At 37.9% G+C, this 24,956-nt stretch overlaps 1 protein-coding gene across 6 annotated transcripts in view; it reads right to left on the bottom strand.

Annotated features, from left to right (window-relative positions):
• Positions 1 to 24,956, bottom strand: part of LOC139139392 (general transcription factor 3C polypeptide 3-like) — a 500,706-nt gene that overhangs the window by 283,457 nt on the left and 192,293 nt on the right. For all 6 annotated transcript variants that reach the window (XR_011553793.1, XM_070708296.1, XM_070708298.1 and 3 more), the window contains exon 8: positions 3,671 to 3,894. Coding sequence is in view for 5 of the 6 variants with exons in the window: in XM_070708296.1 (XP_070564397.1) it covers positions 3,671 to 3,894 (224 nt within the window). In the remaining variant the exon portion in view is untranslated. The remainder of the gene's footprint in view (positions 1 to 3,670; positions 3,895 to 24,956) is intronic.

Here is a 24,956-nt window from a genome sequence, read left to right as displayed (position 1 = left end):
GTGAAATCCCTACTTACACATTAATAACACGACGTGACCTGTTAACTGCAATTATATACCTTTTGTAGGCTTCATTAATATTATTTTGAGTTATGTGATGTTGAAAATTAATATATATTTGCACTGGTGATTGAGTGTAAATATAATTTCCGGCATTGGTATACCTAGTTGCACTGGTGTGAACTTATACTGATGAGAGTAGATGCACTATTGTATGCTCCAATGTGACAAACAATTCCATAAAAATTCAATTAACATATTACTATCATTATTATTATTAATATTATTATCAATATTTTATTACAAAGCCTTCAAAAGAAGAGAAATACAAAATTATGGATTTCATCAAATCAAGAGAACTGATTTCAAGTGACATTTCAATTTTCATAAGATTAATTGCCATCAGGAAAGAAGTACTTCTACAGTATTTTGGAATGCCAAACTCAGCTTTAAGTAATTTTGACTGGATTTTTTCAGCCTCACTAATTGATGATTTAGACATACAGTATGTACACAGTTAATACCATACATTAAAACTGGTCTTATGGCAGCATTCCACATTACTGCCAATATGGCCAATACTGAATCCAGCGCCTTTAAGTCCATAGAAGGAAGGCTTTCCTACATGCATTTATTCTATTTGTAATGTGTTCATTAGGATTAAACAATGAAAGTGTGACACCTAAATAGTTCACACTTTCACATTCATCCTGTCTTACACCACTCAGTGACCAATATGGATGTGGTGTAAGTGTACACTGACCAAAAATAACATAGTCTGTCTTTTTGGGATTGAAACACAAGCAATGATTTGTAATAGAACTGTTTGCAATCTCGATCATATTTTGAAGACCAGTAACAGAAAAGCTAGCTAACATCAGCATAACAAGTCATTGTTGATGACACAGTCCCCGCTGGATTAAGGTGCTTGAATTGTATCTGTATTTATTAATCTTACTGTTAAGGTAGCGGTAAAGGCTAGAGCGTCAGTTATAAACTTCAATAAAACTATTAAAACATAAAAGTAGTCAACATTCTCTGTGGAATAAAAAAAACTAGACATTTGGGGTCATAGGCATTGCAGAGTTATAGCCCGTTGAAACTTCTGAAAAACTGACCAAATAAGAGGAAGTTGGGGAGTCCTTAGTGTATTAACTATGGTAGAGGTCCCCTAGCTTTTAAAAAAATGTTTGAAAAGGGAAAGTCATTTTTTACTGTTTTTCAGGAAAGTTTGACAAGGCAGTGCTTGCATTCAGAATGCGTGACTGCTATTGTAAATGCATTTTTAGCTTCTTTTAGTGTCAAAGAGGTGTCAAAAGTGAGATTAACCAAAAAGACTGCTCTGTGACTTCAAAAGAGGGGTGCAAATATGGCTTGTTTTCAACATTTTTGACAGAATAACAGTTTTCCTACATAATTTTATACCAATTTAATCCAACCTTTGAAATGAAATATGGACATGGAATTTTTACAGCCTATTAACAAGGTTACAGATAAGATTTGTACGGCACAATTTTCCTGTATTTGAAGTACTTTTTGAAAAATCACATTTTGAAATTTGAAAGAATTTTTAATAATATTTTGATATGTAAATCCATGTAAAATCATAAAAACAAAATTTATTTACAAATCCTGCCGTACAAATCTTACAATTAATAGTGTCAACATATTTATAACTAATTTGGTAATATTAATACTATCCAATTATTATTATGCAAAAAAAATATGAAAAATTAAATTTTAATATTGATTGGTGTCATATTTCAAAATCATGGCTACAAATATACAATTTTTATATTCTTTCGAGAAAGTATTAACTAAGGGAGTTATCCTGAAAATTTGAACTAAATATCTTGATTCTAACACTTGAAACTTGACATTAACTCTGAGAAAAGAATTGGTGCAAAAATAGCCTTTACTGCTACCTTAAGGTGGCCAGAAAGCCTACCCCTAGGGGGTCAGTTAAAATCTTTAAAAAAAAAAACATTTTTCACATGATAGTTATATAAATGATGATTTATAAAAAAAATCTGAAGGCAATAGATGGCAAAATATTAAAAATTGAGCAGCTGTTACAATATTTTATGAAAGATACAGTTGTCTGTATTGCTAGGGAGTTTTTATGCGCCCTCCAGCAGAACAGATCTGACATGACTGTTGTTTTTTTAGTTGGAAGCATGTAACTAGTATAGACATTCTCTTCCGAATGCGCGCCAACTTTCATAGCACAGCCACGACTGCGAGTCATTCTGCTAAGACGTATGCGCAGTGAGATTTCAACTACCACTTTCCTGATGTCCTTCATCTCTCTCGCATAGAATTTTTGATAGCTGCCATCTTCTGAACAATCTGTGTAGGTATGCCATTTATTTTTTGCAGGACTTCAGGCCAGAGTCCCAGCATCACAGCAATACGTGGGGTTTGGTTGTCTGAGTCTGACTACAAAAGATTTCTGAATTTGAAAATGTGTGTTGACAGAGTGGCCACATAACTGTTCAAGATTATGACAGATAAAATAAGGTAGAATTTTTGATAGCTGCCATTTCCGATACAAATGGGGTTTTGTGAACAATCTGTGAAGGTAGACGATTTATATTTCGCAGGACTTCAGGCCAGAGTCCCAGCATCACAGCAATACGTGGGGTTTGGTTGTCTGAGCCTGACTACAAAAGGTTCACGAATTTGAAAATGTGTGTTGACAGAGTGGCCCCATAGCTGTTCGAGATCATGACAGCATTAGGCCTGATTAATTGTTTCTTTCATAAACGACATCCATATTCCCATGAAATGTGCAACACCAAGTGTTTTGGCATACTCTTCTTTCACAGCTGACAATCCTTTTGACAGAGATCTATGATAATACATGAAAAAGTTACGTGAATGGTGCAGCGGAGGAGTTTATAGCAAGATCGAGTTCAACACATTATGTTGTACGTAACCATGGACGCATGTGAAGGTTGCCAGAAAATGCACTCTGGAGCTGTGGGTGTCAATGCGCACTGGCCACTGACTGGCTAATGATTGAAAAAAATAATGGAATAGAGTCACCAAATTTGGAAATGACCCAGACTGTAAACTACTCTGGGAAAACAGAAAACTACTTTCACCACACTTTAAATACAAAATAGAAAGGACTTCACTCAACAGCTAGAAAGCTGAGAAACAACGTCTCTTGTGTTAATATCTGGCAATAACATTTTGTCAGAAGGGTTGAGGCAGCACAGCACTGAAGTGGAAGGCTTTGGAATCAAAACTGAGGGCCTATGAGGGGTCACCTGCTGAGGAACTTTGCATATCAATTTGTAAAGCAATCTGACCAGTAGTCATTAGTTTTTGAGTTTTTACCAATTATACATTTTTTCTGTTCATTTCAGGCTCCTTCATTTACATATTCTTAGTGATGATTAATTCATTTGAACAGATTCCAATCTATTGTTAAGCATGACTCTACACTAAATACTAGAGAGAAATGTGAAACCTACATGTACCTACCTACCTATGGACCTGCCTACCTACAGACCTACCTGCCTACCTACCAACCTACAGACAAACAGACATACAGACGATGCCAACTGACCATATAAGCTCTCTCTGGTATATACATACTGGTATATACAAAATGTGAGCTAAGGACAATTAAATAGGACACAAAGAGTGAAAACCTACATACCTGCAATGGATTACTTTGCCCAAGATAAATTAAACAGATGGCAAATTTCACACGCAAGTCAATGGGTATTTCAGCAGGCATCACAATATTTTCTATTTTGACGCTGATCTCTTGATAACAACTCTCATCATAATCAATGATGATTCCACACTGGTGTGCAATGACATCCAATGCATTTTTGTACTCTTTTTCTGACATGTAAAGCTCTCCTAACATGTTAACATCTGCAACAAATAAGACAAATATGTGGCAATTAAAACTATTACACAAGCAACAACGTCTGACAAAAATAATTCAGCTTTTTCCAGGTCTGGACTTTTTTAGGCCAAAGGTACCATCTTCCTGGAGTGATTGCATGGTCAGCATAAAAACTAAATCACATAGCAGCTAGGAAACATTTCTCTAGCTTTTTTGATATTTTTGTACATTTAATTGACAGATAAATTTTCAGTGCATTTTCAGGAAAGGTTTTTGATATTTGTCAAAATAAAAATTTAATGTTTGCATGGATCAGGCTAACTGTGGTGTCGACAGCTTGTTTATTGCACTGCGACTTATACTCAAACCTTAGGGGTGTATATGTGGACACATGTACATGTTCAGTAGAAATCTTTGATAGCTCATTTCAGGATGGCCTGACAAAAAACTGGCAAAAGCTGCAAAAATACACAATTGAAGATGTCATCATAATTTTAACATATCACATTAAGATCATCTGTAAGAATTTGTCTACCGAATATCAAAGTTATCACAGGAGTAATTTTTGAGAAATAAAAAAATTTTGACCAAAAGGGCAAAAATTGCCCCATAAATACAAAATTGTAGATTTCATCATAATTTCAATATATCTTATTAAGATAACCCCTAGGAAGCTATATACCAAATATCACTCTTAATTGACGAGTCATTTTTGAGAAACAAGTTTTTTGACCAAAAATGGCAAAACTTGCCCCAAAATACAAAATACCGCTATCAATACAGTGTTGCTCACATTTTATTGGAATTGGTACATAGCTACTATTGGTACCAAAGATCAACAATGAATGTTGTTTCTATCTGTTCAGTGCAGCAAAATTCTACCTTGATGCTATTACAATGATTTCTACACAGTACAACCAGGAAAACAAGAATGACAAAAGCAAATATGGTCTGCAACTTAAGTACTGGGGTCAACTTTAGAAACATGCATATCAACTTTTATAGCAAAGGGACAAGCAGATCCTACATACATTAGCCAATGTCAATAAAAAATCAGCCAGAGAAAGCTTGACAAAAAGAAAAGTTGGGAGAGTTGGGAAAAAATAATGTACAAAGGATCATGTAAAAAAAAAATTAATGCTACTTCAATGTATCAAGATTAGTAATTTACCCTTGCTTGCTTTGGCTCATTATAGGTGATCAAACTATTCAGATAATAGATGCAGCACATGGGGATAAAACGTTTACAAAAGATTGTCAAGGGCACTGCTAAGTTAAGACAAAACACCAAAGGTTGGTACAATAAACCTTTATTTGCAATACAACAAAACACCTACCCACCCCTAGGGACGGACATGTAGGCAACCCCTATGCTGCTACTGGAACCTGCAAGATGAACACCGATGAAATAAAAATGCTGAGAACTATGATCCACATGTTGTACCGCCTGATGCTGACGACGAAGAGCGATGGCCACGTGGTAGTTTCTCAATATTTCAAGATGGCGCTATGACAGTGTACGTCTGGAAAGACACAAACTAGGCCCTTTTTTGAGGTAAACCGGAAGCTCTGATTTAGCGCCCTCTGGGGAACATTTCCAGCACTAGGGGTAAAGTCTACATAAACACAGACATACTTATAAACACAGACATGGCGACGATTGATAATGCTATCATCTTACAAGAAGACAATGTTCCTGGAGCAAAGCTTATTTACAATGATCCTTTGGAAGCTACAGTAGTCGAACTTAGACATTGGCTGTCATGTAGAAGAGGTGCTTCCATTTCTGGTAGGCCAGAACTGGTGAAAAGGTGAGTATATATTTGTTTCAAGCACGCACGATCCTTGATCTGTCATGAATCAGCGTTGGAAATTACCGCCCATCCTCCCATCCGAGACGGGTAACTTTTCAGTCGGACGGGAGGAAAATTGTACTTCCACGTCCGTGTGTCGGGCTCTCCATAGTTGCCCATACGGCATACCCAGTAATCTCATCATCGATCAGCTGTAGCAGATACACAGTCATTTGTAGCAGGACAGGGACTGGACTCTGATTATGAATCAGACTTTTCTGATCTCCTGGAAAGTGATGTTGGTAGTGACACTGACTTGATGTAATCTGTGCTTGACTCATGTCAACACTGATTTCATCAAAAAGACCATGCACAGTTCCATGATGAAATGTCCAGTACTCGGTTATCAACACAATGTATCAGAGTGTTATGAGCATTGTTATTGTAGAAATTTTGTATTCAAGTCCGGATTAGAATTCATTTCAAACAGTGGAATTCAGAACACTTTTGTTTGTAAGATCACAGTTAATACTCATGTTGAAAATAAAGTTGTTTACAGTTTGAAGTACATAATGGTTTTGTGTTTTTTTGAATGAATGGATTTGCCAAAAATTCAGGACAGGCAACTTTCTGGCAGGACAGGCAAGTTTTGAAAGTTACCAGTCCTGATGTCTGGCAAATATTTTGGCCAGTTTCCAACACTGCATGAATGTTGTTTACTTCCAAGTTGAAGTACCATGCATTCACAGCCAACTGGTTTTGTGCAAACTGCATAAAAATGCCTTTTAAGTTGATTAATTTACTCAGTTTTCTGCCTGTTGCAATGAGTTTTCTTTCCAAAAAGTTCTAATGCAGTGGTGACATGCACATTGATAGCAGTCTCTGACAACCACATGTGGGCATTCACTTGTAATATGCAAACCATACTAGGGGTTACAAAGATCGATATATGTATAAGGCACTGGGAGAGAAATAAAAGTGTAGAGTTCTCAAAGTTAATGCTCTCCAGATATATGTACTGAGACCCTTTAAAAACCATGGAGGTACCAGACCTCCATGTTAAAAACCATGGAATGTGATGTTCAACCACAGGAAATGCAGTATTAACGTAACAACTGACATTTTGGGTGTGAAAGTATGCTCTATTTTAAGAAGGGTAGTAATAATCCCTTATTTATACCACTCTAGGTCATGTGACCTATTGTTCTTGCAGTGCAATTATTCTCATAAACTCACACGGTTCCTATTGTATTTATGCAGATTATATTATCGGCCACACTTTTTCATTTGTTGATAAGATATCACAACACTTTTATGAATAGCGATAATTAACACATCAATAAAGGAGGGGTGATAACTTATCAACATATGAAAGAAAGGGTGGCTGATAACAAAATCTGCATACAAGTAGAAACCACCTGAAAATTCAGGATTCCAACCATTCATACGCATATACAATGAACACAAAAAGCCATGTAATTTTGAAAGGTATATAATTGACAAACACTGACTAAATCGGAAATTCATCTTTTTCGACCAATGTTCAATGTGAACAACTTGTAGATTTCTTTATACTCGTAGAAATATACAGCGCAACTTGGCAGAATTGACTAAGAAAACTTTCTCCAACAACTTACATTCTCCTTCTCGTCTGAACGGCTGTGCTTGTTTTTTGTAAACCCCGATACCACGTCTATCAATGTATGGGGTGAGAACACCGCCAAAATTATCTTGAAATATTTATTTAAACTTATCTTATCATTATTATTCCATTTATTTTGGTGATTTTGTGATAATTATGTAAATATTGTGCCATTATTATGCAATTATTTGATCATTATTTGGATATTATTTTGATATAATAACGAACCTATTTGGTAATTCGGTTGTTGTGACATTATTTGGCATTGATGTCTTGATTTGGAACTTATTTCACAATTATTATGCCATTACTTGGTGATTTGGTCATTTTTATGTCATTATTTTGTCTTTATTTTTCGATTATTTGGTCATGATTATGACATTATTTTGATATTATCTTGACATTATTATGAATTTATTATGTTAATTCGGTTATTTTGCCATTATTCGGCATTGATGTCTTGATTTGGAACTTATTTCATCATTATTTTGCCATTATTTGGTGATTTGGTCATTTTTACGTCATTATTTGGTCTTTATTATGCGATTATTTGGTGATTATTACGACATTACCTTGACATTATTATGAATTTATTATGTTAATTCGGTTCTTTTTCAATTATTCGGCATTGATGTCTTGATTTGGAACTTATTTCATCATTATTATGCCATTATTTGGTGATTTGGTCATTTTTATGTCATTATTTGGTCTTTATTATGCGATTATTTGGTGATTATTACGACATTACCTTGACATTATTATGAATTTATTATGTTAATTTGGTTCTTTTGCCATTATTCGGCATTGATGTCTTGATTTGGAACTTATTTCATCATTATTTTGCCATTATTAGGTGATTTGGTCATTTTATGTCATTATTTGGTCTTTATTACGCGATTATTTGGTCATGATTACGACATTATCTTGATATTATCTTGACATTATTATGAATTTATTATGTTTATTCGGTTGTTTTGCTATTATTTAGTATTTATGTCTTGATTTGGAACTTATCTCATCATTATTATTTCATTATTTGGTGATTGGGTCATTTTTGTGTCATTACTAGCCATTATTATGCGATTATTTGGTCATGATTACGACATTATTATGACATTAGCTTGGCTTTCAATTATTTGACCTACTTTATTATCTGAACTCATTATTTGACCTGCATTTGAACCCTACCCAGAAATCATTGCACATCACAATGGCGGCTGTGATTTGGTCGGTCTCCTCGGACAGAGAGAAAAAACCGGGCTTTGCGTAAGTTTTAAAGCGCGGCTCAGCATATCGCGTATCTAGAATAGTTGGGCGTGCTTGAAAACAGAGGTCGACCATGATTTCGGATTAAAAATCGATTGTTTTCGGCGGCGGAACTGGGCTGTGGTGGGGGTAGCCGACGGTGGCATGTCTCCATAGCTAGGCAGTTACAGTCCCTCCATCCCCAGAGTAGAGGGACTGTGGTTACACCTAGCTCTCTGCGTAGCAGGGCGGTGTGTTACCGGCGTTATACGGCCTCCCACCACATTAGGCAGGCCGTATAACGCCGGTAACACACAGCCCTGCCATGCAGAGCGAGGTTACACCCAACCTGCCACGCATAGCCAGCGTGTGAAATTCACGTACCCTGTGGCCTAAGACCAGCTGTTTTCATGCCGGACCAGTAACACTTGACAGATGTCCTGCTGTTCCTAAAGACGAGGGACAGTAACGTTAAACTTTTCCTGTATGTACAGATGTTTACCAAAATGTTTTGCTAAGCTAAATACCCGACAAAATTATTCAAAGATACGAAATTTATTCTTTCAAGAGATTTGCGAAACGCGATTCGCAAATAAAAGTTAACAGACTGATCGGCACGACGTCAAAGCCAAAGACCTTAGGCCTAGGCCCACCTCACGTTTTATCGCCAAAGTAATGAGTGGCGCTATGCAATATCCTGATTTGTAAAGCATTTCATTTGTTAGGTTCAAGATCTCCTTGTGGTCATAATAGCGTAATTGTTTTATAGCGCATCGACCGTGTTGCATGTGTCGCGGTAAACTGAATTTCGAGGACACTGCAACATTGGACTTTTTGGACGACACAGTATCGAAATTAGAATTGTTTGGTCAGATCGTGGACCCCCGAGAAAAACTACGTTTTATGGTCAGATATGTGAGATGGTGAAATCTCCGATGTTGGATATTTACCCACTGTTTTAGACAAGTATCGTTTAATTTAAGTCAGATTCGGATTACGGAAGTCGGGCTTGGCTAGACCACTGGACCAGTTTTTACACATAGTGATCTCCCAGATAAACATCAATTATTTGCCCACGATTTGACAAGTATAGTATCGTTAAGTATCGAAGTTAGAGCCATATTGAGGAAATCGGGTTTGCCGGGCGGGTTTTGCAAGATCTGTGAGGTGGCAAATCTCTGACATATATATCGGACATTTGTACGGAATCGCCGATAAACATAGGAGATTTTACATAGATCTGACGTGCCTAAGACACAAGGCAAGTCATTCTAGTGACCATATGGTCCCAATCGCCGATAAATATCGAGTAAATATATGTGATTTCACAGATCCGCCGTGTTGAGACGCAAGGCAAGTCATTCTAGAATGCCCAGTGTCGATTACTATAATTTAGAGTCCCAAAATCGCCGATATGTATCAGCTTGAAGTAAAATATCGGCAATTTCTCAAACCCGGCGTGCTGCGACAGACGGCAAGTCATTTTTGTGTCGTCTAGTACCGATATTAGACCCGATATATAGATTGTGTATGACGGAAATATGTTTGACGTCAAACTTCAATACCAGAAAGTAAATGTCCGACATTTAACATTGTGGAAAGTAGTTCTGACTTTGATGGCTATTTGCCTTAGTCACAGTTAAGGTTAAGCCACAGTCCCTTTATGTGGTTAAGATTACATTTTAAACATATTCGTGCTATTATTGAAGCCTTCTCATCCAGATGAGTCCAGATGAGAATTATGAAAAAAAATGAGAAAGCAATAGGGCCTACTTTTCTTTTATCTTATTTTAAGGCCAGTTAGAGTTGCATCTGTATGCTACAGTCTGAAAAGCCGGTGATAAGTATCAAGGAAATATTCGTTCAATGAAGATGTCTTATCATACGTATGCCACATTACATTTTTGTTTGTCAGGAACTATTCTCGAACATATGTTATTTTTATCGTAAACTCATAGGGGCACGGTCGCTAACCTAACGACTTTTTATTGCGTTGTTTGTCATGAAACTTTATGACTTTTCCCCCGTAAAGAAGTATGTTGATTCGTTGTGAGGACTCCAACCTTTAAAACTGTATTGTCTCCGTATGCACGATTTTGATTCTTTCTTTTGTTTTCCCTTTCGATTGTGCGATGTTGTTTTTCTTCCGCAGAGCGCGATATTAATAGCGAAAACAATTGTTTTTATCAAGTCCACACGGCCGAACATGCAGTCGCTGTTTCCTCAAGCTGCAAGTTGTACGTATTTTTTGCTGTGTTGATTAGGCAAATAAAACATACTGCATACACTGAAGCATCGCCATACACATAGCTGTTGTGCCGTGTCTTGTACAGTATCATGACATTGGCAATTATTAAAACAAATAAACATTTACTGCAAGGAGTATTTTTGAAAATAACATGTCGGGAAGGACGGTATGCGAGGTCTTGAAACACACTCAATTTTTATACCACGGGCATATAGGAAGAAATTAAATATTACCTGTAACCGTAACTTCAAAGATGCATCAGTTATGGAAAATTCTTGGAAATGTACGAATATATTTTACCTTTTGGAAGTTTTATATTGAAATACTCACGGGAATTAAAATTTCCTCCCTGCTTATTGTTGACATTTTTGCAACCGACTCTGTCCATATAAATTGTTTGTCAAATATTGTACGATATCATTCCTGTTTGTTAAATTTATTTAATTTTACATATAACATCGTCTAGAAAAATGATTTCAAAACCTTACATCTCAATATCTCGGCTATAGCATGTATAGAGACGCGTTGTACTCAAGTACAAATGAAAGATATACGATCACCGGCCCAACTCAAATCCAAACCGCAATAATTTCTACATTTGGTGAAGCCAGTTATGAGAAATGGATTTCTTTTAAAACGTTCAGAACTATACCAAGAAAATTAAAAGTAAGTTCTGATAATCGGGTACAGTGGAAATCGGAAAGTTCCGCCCTGTTTAGGCCTAGGCCTACATCATGCCATTCTAATCACCTATAAATGATTTAGGCCTATTGTAATTTAGCATAATATATATATCACATTGATAAATCATGGTTTATATATTTCAATTACAAAGGTTCGACGTTTTCTTCAAAAAAGGAATCGTTCGGAATCACATTGAAGTTTTCTAAACACAATGTTTAGGACACAATTTTAAAAAGACGGCTCTACTATTAAAATTGAGTAAGCTTAAAAATGCTGCCTCGATGCGTATAGCCTAGCTGTGGGTCCATAGCTGAGACGGGATTGCTGCCTTTTACGGGCTGGTTTTGACTTCTACTATTTTAACCCCGCCACCACAAAATCGTAAAAGTCAAAACCAGCCTAAAGTTTAAAAGGCAGGAATCCGGTCAGAAAACACCACAGTGGATCGACCCACAGCTACGTATAGCCATGGGTTTCATAGACTCAGGCAGATAGGCGTGGAGGTCGAGGCCCAAACCATTGCTGTGCCCTATGATGTAAACCGTGTCGGGCCGATTTATATGATAGAGTTCGGGTATTAATAACACCTTTTAGCTCTACGCACAGGCACCACCGTAGTTGATAGCGTTTTTAGTGCCCTTTTCTACAACACTAAAAGCGCTATCAACTACGATGGTGCTAGTGGCTCTACGAGAGTCTACGTGGCAGGGCTGGGGCTGTCGACAGCCCGCTGGCTTCCAGTATGGAGCGCCCAGTTCCGCAGCCGAAAACAATCGATTTTTAATCCGAAATCGTGGTCGACCTCTGTTTTCGAGCACGCCCAACTATTCTAGATACGCGATATGCTGAGCTGCGCTTTAAAACTTACACAAAGCCGGCTTTCCTCTCTCTATCCGAGGAGACCGACCAAATCACAGCCGCCATTGTGATGTGCAATGATTTCTGGGTAGGGTTCAAATGCAGGTCAAATAATGAGTTCAGATAATAAAGTAGGTCAAATAATTGAAAGCCAAGCTAATGTCATAATAATGTCGTAATCATGACCAAATAATCGCATAATAATGGCTAGTAATGACACAAAAATGACCCAAACACCAAATAATGAAATAATAATGATGAGATAAGTTCCAAATCAAGACATAAATACTAAATAATAGCAAAAGAACCGAATTAACATAATAAATTCATAATAATGTCAAGATAATATCAAGATAATGTCGTAATCATGACCAAATAATCGCGTAATAAAGACCAAATAATGACATAAAAATGACCAAATCACCTAATAATGGCAAAATAATGATGAAATAAGTTCCAAATCAAGATATCAATGCCGAATAATGGCAAAAGAACCAAATTAACATAATAAATTCATAATAATGTCAAGGTAATGTCGTAATAATCACTAAATAATCGCATAATAAAGACCAAATAATGACATAAAAATGACCAAATCACCAAATAATGGAATAATAATGATGAAATAAGTTCCAAATCAAGATATCAATGCCGAATAATTGAAAAAGAACCGAATTAACATAATAAATTTGTAATAATGTCAAGATAATGTCATAATAATCACCAAATAATCGCATAATAAAGACCAAATAATAACGTAAAAATGACCAAATCACCAAATAATGGAATAATAATGATGAGATAAGTTTAAATAAAGATTTCAAGATAATTTTGGCGGTGTTCTCACCCCATATCAATGTCTTTCATGATTCCGTCAATTGTATAGTGGAAATTCGGAAAAATGTGCGTATTGGTGTTAATAAAATTCAAGTCTCGGCGACAACATTCGTCAAGCAAATACCGCTGAATGCTACGATACAAAGCTCTCAAACTTTTCGAAGGATATTCTGTCCCATCCACTCGATGAACTTCAACAACGAAACGACAAAGCCAGAATTGAGTTCCCTCGCTCCTATATCATACGATAGTGCAGGTACAAAAGTGAACACTTCACTACTTCCTCAGCCTGATTTACTGATACGTTCATTCCTCATCCGAACACAGACTGTAACATCCCAGTTGGTTGCTCTCCTCGTGTTCTCCGGTACACGTGAACGTTGAATTTTAGCAACATCTTCCGTGCCGACTGGAGCTGCAAAACGTGATCGCTCTTGTGTTTTTGTGAGGGTGAATGCTGCGTCCTCCGCTATTTCCTCGTTGGTTTGGTATCTGCTTTATCATATTGTGACACAAAACGTTCAATATCGCTGTCATAGTGGGAAATATCGTAATATTGAGCAGCGTCCATGTCTACACTCCAGGAGCCAAGTAGAAACAGAGAACTTTGGCGAGGGCAGTGCACGTGGTGAGAACTTCATGAACAATTAATTGATTTGAGCCAATCACATGAATCTCTTAGCAATTGAAACTCAAATAAGCCAATAAAAGTAGCCCATTCAGCACCTGCGCTTTCCAGGGACGATTAGAATAAAAATCAAAAGGAAGCCTGTATAAAAGAACCAATCAGAAAACAGTTCCCTTCCACACAGGTGCTCTGTTCAGTACTTGGTTCTAATTCACATGTAAATGAACGGTCGCCATTCAAGTGACATTCGAAATGATAGCAAAGGCAACCGTCGCAATTCTGGCCAAATTTGTGTGTTTGTTGTGGTATAAGTCGGTTATCACAACTCGTAACGGTACGTTTACGGTTGTTATCACCACACTTTTGGTCATCAGTTTGTAAAAGTCACGAGGCCTGCGGCCTCGTGACTTTTACAAACTGATGACCAAAAGTGTGGTGATAACAACCGTAAACGCACCGTTACTCATGCGATAACCTATACTTACTTGTTAAGCTGTTGATGCATCTTTGTATTATGTCAAACAAGACTTTCTCTTTTCATGGAAACCTTTCAAAGAACAACTTTAAAACTTAATACTGTGACTTAAAGTTTTAATATTTTTTAAATACAAATCTTAGAAATTTCATTCAGTAATCGCAATTTTTCTCCCAAAGAGTAGGGTGAGAGACTATATCAGTGATGAGCTGGACAAATACATCACAGATCCAGATGGCAGAAGTAACATTAGAAAGAAGAAAACAGGGGATTGGCTTGTCCACCAACACTGTAGAACAAATTTATTGATAAATATGATGTGTGTAGACAACCGACCATTTTCAAATGGATAAGAATGCAACATATAACACAACTCATCAATATAGTGATGAGACTGTCATAATTTTATTATCAATACTGATGATTCTAAATATTTCAAAATTCAAAATGAATTACATATTAATTACAATTCTGTTGTAAAGATTCCAAGGGAAAATTTAATACTGCACATTTACATACTATTAGGCAAATAATACCATAGTTATTCTTTTCTTTAAACAGATTCCCACAGAGTAAAATGTAGCATTTTCTGGTAAACCAACCTCACCTGCAAGAGAAGGCCAAGGGATGTGACAAACTGTTCTGCAAAGTGTACAGGATGTACTGTGCTGGTCATGTCACTTCAGTCAAATGCCATCACATGTCTGACAACAGTCCATTCATCTACCTTAAGGTAGCGACTCAGGTTCATTGTCACTTATTTTCAATGCTCATTTTCACAAAGAAGAAGTAGTCACACACCCGACAATTGGTACTTTTTTTATCTGCTCGGTCACCGAAGAGTTCAGAAAATTTGTTAGTTTTTCAAACACAGTGCGCATACGGCTGTTTTACTCAAAAACACGTGTTTTTTAGTTTTTTTACTCAAAAAAGTGTAAGTACAAATCTCCAATCGGCCTTGGTGATCTGTTTACGGCAATCGATGGCTGAGTATACTGGGCAAAAAACCGTGTCCCGGATTTTTGAATTTTGCTTTTGTTTTTGCACAATGCGCCTTCAAAGTGTCAACTTGACGTTTTTTGCATAAATTATCGGCCTTTGTTCACGTTTGTCAGGATATCTTCACTTCCAGGCCTTTTATCGGAAATCTGAGACAAGGTCTTTCAGATATATTCATTCACTGTCCACAGGTGAAAAATCAGGCTAATCTGTCCAGGTGCCGCAGACTTATACTTATTTGAATAATGTACACACTGCGAAAAACGACGATTTGTGTAAACGACCTATGCGTCACACATTGTTGCCAAGAAGTCCGACTCGCGCACTATTTTCTGCGAATTTTATTACACCAGGACTAAGTTGAAATATTTAGCGTCAGTTTTGGGACTTGGAACATGTTTGGCATTGGAGATCGTGTGAAAATAGAAAGAAATTATACACAGAACTGGCAAATGCTTAGTGCCAGCAGTGGGTGGTATTTACACAACAAACACAGAGGGGTAATTAGCGATTTACGTTTAACTAGTAGATTAACTGTGTACTGTTGTCTCAACGGTTACAATCTGGTTACCAGTGTTCACAGTCAAGACGAACTGAGACGTCGAAACTTGTGTAAAAAAGTCTATCCGATCGAGACCTGTGTGCTGTTGTCGCGCGATCGCGTCGGGCATTCACTTGTTCTTGACTCAAGTTGTCTACTTCCTGTCTCGCGATCGGCAATTTATGCATGTTCTTTGTGAAAAATGATTGTCAAGTCATGTTAGCGCCGACACTGTGCGAACGGGACGTCAGTTGCTAGTTTTCCTACCTCAAGATGAGACGAACACATGTAACTCTTGACAACATAAAATGTCTGTTGTATTTCTTAGCTTTTGCACCGCACTGCAAACTTGTCGCCCTTCGTTACGACGGGAGAGATTGACTCTTAATTTTTTCAAACTTTATTTATATATGTTCTTGTACCGATTTTATCAAACTAATAATAATCACGCCTTAGCGTAGAACAGTGCAGGCTGTCATCGACAGCGTGTTCCGAGAGACAGAGTATCGACTAGTCTACAGTGGAGTCACTCGACTTGCGCAATACCAGCACACAAATAATTATTTCGGAGATTTTTACTTTTAACCAAACTTTTGATGACTGACCTAATATAGCCAAAATTGCTAGTTTCGGCAATTCTAGAAGTTGAGCCGAGTTTGTTTTACGTTCAGTGTTGAGGTCCAGCTAGCAGCTGTGGAGTCTGTGGGTAATAGATAAGGTCAGACTACACGTACACAAGAATCATTTGTGAACCTCGAAATCCACGTTTGACGTAATTTAATTTTTGGGTTATATTTAAAGAAAGAAAAGGCATGGAATTAAAAAATATTTGCATTTCGTTTCGAAAAATTAGCAGATCGATGAACTTGCTCTTGTGAATCTGCATCATGTGTGTATGAACTGATGCACTCGCTTGGGAAACTCAATGACATAAATGTCGCGCGTTGTCGGGTACGGTGTTGTTCAAGGTTTCTCAGCAGACACGGAAAGGCTGCACAATAGAAAGATGAAACTTCGAGTTTAAAAATATAAAAGAACACGATACTAACACCAAGCATGTACAGCAAGTGATAAAATTATCGCAACTAACAGAAGTTTCATCTCGCTCAGGCTAATTTTTGGACTCGGGTATGTAATCAGCATAGCCTAATATGTTCGAAAAGCTAGCGTGTCAAATACTCTCATAGTTGTTGAACTAAGCACGTCTCCGTGAACGTCTGTGTCCTCGGCCAAATCTGACTCTTCACTTCATTCTTGATTGGTTATTGCAGGGAGTATGAGCCAAAGTCGGACTGTTTTTGTACATTAAAATCGACCTTTGCGCACGTTGCCGTCTTTTTCAGGTCCGCTTTTGTGGACCTCGCTTGCTTTTTCGACGGTACTGAGCGCGAGCGCCGGCTTTGGTCTGCTCGACGTGTTTGCCGTACCGATACATGCAGAGTTCAAAATGCTGAGCATAACGTTGAAGATAGCGCATGTGCACCATACCGCCAAGCCTATACATAATCTCTGCATGTTTATCAAAGATATCGTGGTCGGTAATCCGCGACCGTTAAGACAAAAGGGAAATAATGGCACGCGGTGTAGCTAATAGTTTGCCATTTTAGTAATATTTCAGGAATTTCCCGGTACGATGTGACCCAACACCTTTCCCCAAAAGAAAGGCCACGTGTCAGTGGTTCGAAATTTGAAATAAAAAAAAAATTGCTAAAATTGACCTTCGAACCTGAGTCACATCGTTAAAGCAACTGTGTTATCGTCAATGAGGAAAAGTATGAATTACACTTCATTTATATCCATTCAATGGTCCACCATGCAGATTCATTCTGCTAAATGTTCCTGTCCTGTTGGCTTATCTGGGATTTGTTATCATGTAGCAGCATTTCTATATACCTTTACACTGAACAATAACATTGTAAGCAAACCGTCCTGCACATCACTACCACAGAAATGGCATATACCAGCCAGACACAGGAAAATCTCAAAGTTACCAATAAGTGAAGCAGTGTTCCTGAAACATGATTCCAGAAAACCCATCAAAAGAAATCCAAAACCCAGACAGATTGACCCAAGACCAGCTAAACATCAGAGAAACAATCGTGATAAATTTTTATTGCCCCATAAATACAGATATGCAAATTTCAACACAATTTGAACAAATTTGATGAAAGTCACCGCTAGGGATCTGCATATTATATTTGAAAGCCATCAGATCAGCGAAGATGGCTTTTTGATCAAAAAGAGCAAAAATTGCCACAAAAATATTGACATGCAAAATGCACCACAATTTTAACAAATCTGACTGTGGGTATCCCAATTAACCTGCCTATCAATTTTCAAAGCAATTGGACCAGCCTGTCCAGAGTAGAAGACCTTTTGACCAAACATAGCGAAAATTGCTCCAAAATTACAAATATGCAAATTTCGTGACAATTTCAACAAATGTAGCTGTGGTTGCCCCTACGGTCTTTCATATCAAAGGTGAAAGCAATATGATCAGCAGTTTCAGAGAAGAAGGTGGCAATTGTTGACGGATGACGTATGGACGGACGGTGACAGACCATCAGCTATCTGTAAAGCTGCGTGTCGATGTCAGCGGAGCTAAAAATTGCAAAGGATGGCTGCCTGTCAGCTTGGCTATTTTGGATCGTATTGTAAAATATATTGATGTGGATATGTTGGTCATAGTGCTTTGTGTTTGTGCCAAGTTGCAACAAAATCAGTTCACAGATGCAACATTGTGTCGGCCATGAGATGTGGATTAGTGACTCAGTTGGGTCGAAATGGAGAAATACAGACGGGTTGATGCAGAAAGGTACAGCCGATGGCAATTTCTCAGATCATATTGATACTTATGCGGCATTTAATGAATATTTATCGGGAAATGTTTCTTCTACCGCGATCCATGGCAGTGGACTGTAAATGTAAACAACACCTTGCCTGACATTGATAGTCGACGTTTGTTCTCGGATTTTAATGATTTTGTTTAAGTGATGGGAGCTTAACGTTTGACTTGTCTTAACACTGCGGGCATATAAATATCAAAACTAAATGAACTGAAGGTGTAAACTTTAGCAGACTGTGATGTTTAGAAGTAGGCTGTAGCACAGTCGTCATACACGGAATGCAGGAAGTTAGGAAATCAAATAGCCGGCCATGGCCGCTATAGGCCTGCATGTATCACTAAGTTTGAAGACAGATTTCCCGCATCAAAAGCCACAATAATTCATTCAATAAACCAGCATCGATGGTTTCTAGTACATCTCTGAATTCATATCTCCTATGCTTTTTGTGTTGAAGACGGTGCATTTTTGAGAGTGGTTTTTCGACGGGATCCATGCTTTCAACATAAAACGAACTCTTTGTTTACAACAGCTGCCATTGATGATTTGAAAGTAGCGGCACTGTGATCCAGGCTATCTAATGTTGGTCCCTGATTGTTTGAAACAATTAAATAAAGTAGAAATGCCGAGCGACTGGGGGCTAGTTTTCTAAGAACGTCAAAGTCAAAATTCCTAGAAACTTTCATACTCTTCTACCAACGATCATTGGAAATGACTATTTTCAGTGGTGAACTATAGAGGCAAACTGCATCCTAAATTGTACAAGTGAGATTACAATAGCTGCTAAAGTTTTTTGGCTGGCTGCAGATTCCTTTGTAGATGATCATAATGACATATTTCTGAAAGCAATGCATACACGTAACTTACCATTTGTGATTGATGAACAGCTGTGTATAACATATTGGTGGGCCGGGGTGGGGGTGGGGGGTACGTGTCATATAACCTAACATCCACATGCTTGGCGGTTGGTATGGCTTGGCCCCCTGTAATTTTCATATGGCCCCCTGTTTCAAAACTTAGTGAAACCCCTGCTGATACATCACAAGGTGTAGACATTTATGTTGAACGGATTTCCATCGATGAAGAAGAGTGGAGCAAAGCAGTATTCCCTAATCTACAGGAATTCTATGTTGATAATGTGGTACCTAAAATATTGTCAAGACAAGTTCAGAGAGGCCATTCCCTTCATCCTGATCTATACCACTACAAATATCACTTAACGGACAGTAAACATATTTAAACAACAAGCGACCTAACGGCCGAAATAGCTGCGATGTGTTTATGTAGAGAATAACCATTTTTGACACATGTTGATGAAGAAGGTGGAAATCTTTGATAGCTCATTTCAATGGCTGGAAAAAAGTGGCTAAAATAGCTGCCACAAGTCATCGTTGATGACACAGTCCCCACTTGTTAATGAGTACTTTAATTACAAGTCCTCAGAGGACAGAGTCCTCTTCATTCATTAGGTCTGTGATAAAAATACTGTGGTACAGATGGCACTCAATGGCCAAGAATGAGTTCCACGGTAGTGAAACCATAAAACCAATTTGGCCGTCATCCTAATTACAAAAGGTCATTAAATGAGTCAATTAGTAATTCATCGACAGGATGTTGTCGAACATTTATGCATACTATCCTGACACTGACAGATTATCACTGGTACCATATTTCATAAAGTTTGATGCAGTATTTACAACACTATGTGATCAACATCTGTACCGAGTTTCATCAAATTTGATGCAGTGTTTGTGGATATATCACTCTAATTAGGAAAGTTCATTACATAAGCAATTACAAATTAATTAAAATGACACTAATCAATGTCTTTTTCACTGTTAAAGCAATGTGAGCTTAACATCTGTACCAAGTTTCATGAAATATGATGAAGTATTTCTTGACATATCAGCCTAATTACGAAACTTATCTAATTGACATGATACTGCTACATGCCATGAAACAAATTGATGTGCATATATATGAAATAGGTCAATGTCCTTGTACCAACTTTGAATGATACTGGTTGAAATATGTCTGAGTTATGGCTCTGTACATGAAAAAATTGTAACAAAATGCCCGCCACGCAGCCATATTTGATCTTAAATTATACAGTCTAAAAGATCAACATGCACATGTATGACATAAGTCAATGTCCATGTACCAACTTTGAAAAAAATTGGTTGAGACTTGCCAGAGTTATGGCTCTCGACATGTAAAAAACATAACAAATGGCCGCCATGCAGCCATATTCAATCTTATCGTAAAACAAATCAATGTGCATATGTATGACATAGGTCAATGTCCTTGTACCAAGTTTGAATAAAATCAGTTGAGACGGGCCTGAGTTATGGCTAAGGACACGAAAACATTGAAACAAAATGGCTGCCATGTGGCCATATAAGATCATATCATAAAACAAATTGACGTCCATATGTATGACATGGGTTAATGTCCTTGTACCAGCTTTGAATAAAATCGGTTGAGATATGCCTGAGTTTATGGCTCTCAACAAGAAAAAAATCATAACAAAATGGCCGCATGGCAGCCATATTGGATCATATCACAAAACAAATCAATGTGCATATGTATGACATAGGTCAATGTCCTTGTACCAACATTGAATAAAATCGGTTGAGACATGCCTGAGTTATGGCTAAGGACATGAAAAAATTTTAACAAAATGGCCGCCTGCATGCAGCCATATTTTATCATGTCGTGAAACAAATTGACGTGCATATGTATGACATAGGTCAATGTCCTTGTACCAACTTTCAATAAAATCAGTTGAAACCTGTCTGAGTTATGGCTCTGTACGTGAAAAAATACCGCAATTATACGGTGTCGCTCAAATTTGATCAGTTGATGGGTTACCAATGATCAACAATAAATGTTGTTTCTATCTGTTCAGTGGAGGAAAATTCTATGTTGATGTTATGACAATGATTTCTGCACAGTACAACCAGAAAAACAACAAGAAATATTTAAACCAGAAAAACAAGAATGACAAAAGTAATTAAGTTCTGAAACTTTAGGTACTGGAGGTCAACTTTAACAACATGCATAGCAGAAACAAGCCCCTCTTAGTTTGAGTAAAGACGGTCTTCCCCCCTCTACTGTCTATGGTTTCAGCTGGTCTGTTAATATGTAACAGTTCATAAACAATGACAGGAAATGACTCAAGATCAGTGGAGTTGGCCTGTTTCTTACTGGCATGCCATCACTCCTGCACATTTGCAGGATTTCACTTTTTCTTACCTCATTTGCACATTTTTGACACTGATGTGTTCATTTGAACAAATTCACATCTCAACCCCTGCATCTACCTGTACACCAAATACTGAGATGGTAGCTTTGGCGGTATTGGAGCCTTTGTGTGTGACGGACATACATCCGCACATACATACCCACAAATATATAGACGTACAGACGCCACTGACTCATCACATATAAAGCTCGATGAATTTTCTTTCTCATATAAAAAGCTTGAGAAATGATCAAGTACATGTAGTAAGTGCAAAGTCAAGTACGCTTGCAACAGGAGGCACCGTGGCCCAGTGGTTAGGGTAACGGATTCACTGTCAGAGGGTGGTGAGTTCGAGACCCGGTTCAAGACCCAGTAGGTCCAGAGTAACGGACTCACTGTCGGAGGATGGTGAGTTCAAGACTCCAGCACGGTGTTGTGCCCCTGAGCAAGGCACTTTACTCCTCAGTGCTCCATTGGGGGAGTTAGTGGGTTATTTACCTCATCCTGTAATTGGGCTAACGCCTGTTGGATGATGGACTGATAAAAAAAAAAAAAAAAAAAAAAAAAAAAAAAAAAAAAATTATGGTAGACCTTGCTACAAGTCGACGACGATTTAGTCGACAGCCCAACAACGCACAGCAGAGGGAGTGGCAGGGCTTGCTACCAGCACTGCAGCAACCTTGCGACATTGATTGAACCAGTTTGTAGGATGGCCTACGGAAGCGCAAGTGGATACAAACTTTTGGTCTGGGTTACCGTCACTATTTAAAAACTTTTTTACGATTTTTCTGTCGATATTGAGCATTTCTGTTCATGTTCAGAGTAACGTTTGAGCCCGACAATTCTGACGTTAGCCTGTTCGCAATGTCCGTGATGATGATTGACAAGTTACGTCCATTGACGTCAAGCTAGCTGAATACACTCGTGTGCGGTCGGTGACCTGTAGATGACGTGATACAATGGCTATCTGTTAATGTACTGGTCAGGAAGTAAATAATTCACAGTAATTGTGCACAAAATCGCGAAAATCGTAAAGGGAAATGTAAATCATGTCTTTCTGTTTCACATAACGCAATACAATGCCTGGCCTGTCACTATAAATATTGTCTCTGACCGTGTGCTGACCTTGTGAGTTTGACTCCGATTGAGGATTTAATGAATTTCTCAAATAAAGATGACATCACTGATCTGAGAGATGTGATGTCAAAGAAACTGATACTATGACAGTGATGATTAGGTAAGTTGATGCCATAACACATCACAGAAGACAAGTAAAAACAATGATAGATATATTTTCTCGAGATGTTTGCGATTTTTCAAGATTTGCATGTGATAACATGAAGGCGATTTACATGTAGTCCTATCATGCAAGAAGTGAATGCCCGTGAACTTGGAACACTCTGATTTGTACCAGTCATTTCAACTTCAGTGGTTGGTTCGAGCTGTAAATAATTTTTTCAATTGTCCACAAGGACCACCCACGACTAAAACTGCATAACATTTGTGGTACTTTCAATGCTGCTCCCTTGTTTTCATGTATGATCGTAGCTGGCATTGATCAACAAATTATGACATCCGTTCTAGCTTTATGTTTTATATAATATATCATGCGAGGAGGTCAGAAACGACAATGTACTCCCTTGTCACCGCGTCAACCTGTCCTGATATAATCAAGGCAAGGTGGTGTCATGTCTGCAAAGATAATAAATTACGTACTATTATTTCATAGACACACACTCTCTCATAAATGTATGTGCTCCTTCTCTTTCGATTGTTGAAACCATGTTCATACGGAACGATTGAACTAACAAGCACAAACATTGCGATTGAAGTTCCGCTCTTGTAAACAATGGTCAGTCCGTAAATCTTTCTCTAGTCACAATCCCTCACGAGCATGTCCCCGTAATTTCAATAATTTCACAAGCCGAGCATCTCTATCAGCTCATTTTCAATCTAACTATCACTATTACAGTAACTAAACCAATAAAACAGTTAATTTGAGTGGTGAAAACTAAATAGATTCGTTCGAGATTACTGCAAACTTTTCTACAGATGTGAAGACGAAATATCCAACTCTAGCCAAAACATGACTCTTCGTTTTGGGCGGTTGCACTCGACGTCTTTTAACCAATACTCGCTACAACCTGTTATCAAGGAAAACGGTTGCGCGACAGGGCACGTTCAATTCGAAAATAGAGAGCAACTTGAAGGCAAACTTGATTTATTTTAAAACATGGAGGTTTAAAAAGACCCCCTTTGACTAAGTTATGATTGGAAAAATCTCGCTGAAGTGTAGCGAAGCCCCTTCAGACAGGTTCCTGCGTGAAATATTACATATAAATGACTACTGTACTGTCAACAGTGCGTGCACAGGACGTAACGAGGCAATCATACAAGGACGCCATGTAATTTATCTTCGCTACCGCTGGTAGTACGGCGAGAGTGCCCACTAAAATGTTTTACACTCTTGTTGTTTAGCTTTTAATTTTCAAATTGAGCCCGTTTGCGAAGTGAAACGTACATACAAGAAAACAGCTGGTAGTCTTTGTCAAGGATTTTATAAAAGAGAGATTCGTACATCTGATCCCCTTTTTCAACAATACTAGCAATGGAGCAAGAGAGTCAGTTACTACATGTATTAGAAAACCGCTGGGAAAATCGGGCAACAGCCCAGACGTCGCATGGTCACCATGGAAACCGGCGGTTCTATTCAGAACAGAAGGTACAGCAGGCGATGTTTCACCATCTCGACAAAACATAGAATCATTTACGTAATGCTTATCTTTGACCCCCAAAACCTCGAATAGCTAAATTGTACCAACCACGAAACTAGTTCAGTCACGTGAATTTGTATATTTCGATACATTTATGAATTCTTTCACAAGGGAACGCATCAATAATAAAGGTCGCGGTTCTGGTTCAAGGACGTTCACAAGAAGACTACGTCGACTAGCGTCTATCCCAAAAGTTTTTGACGTTATTTATTTGCCTACGAACGCTTGTTGCTGTGAGATCATTAGCCTAAAACTGATAGAGATAGTCCCGAATTTA

Source organism: Ptychodera flava, chromosome 8, assembly GCF_041260155.1.
Source record: "Ptychodera flava strain L36383 chromosome 8, AS_Pfla_20210202, whole genome shotgun sequence".
Classification (NCBI taxonomy): domain Eukaryota; kingdom Metazoa; phylum Hemichordata; class Enteropneusta; family Ptychoderidae; genus Ptychodera; species Ptychodera flava.
Note: the sequence above shows the minus strand (reverse complement) of the source record. Positions and strands in the feature narration are given on the sequence as shown.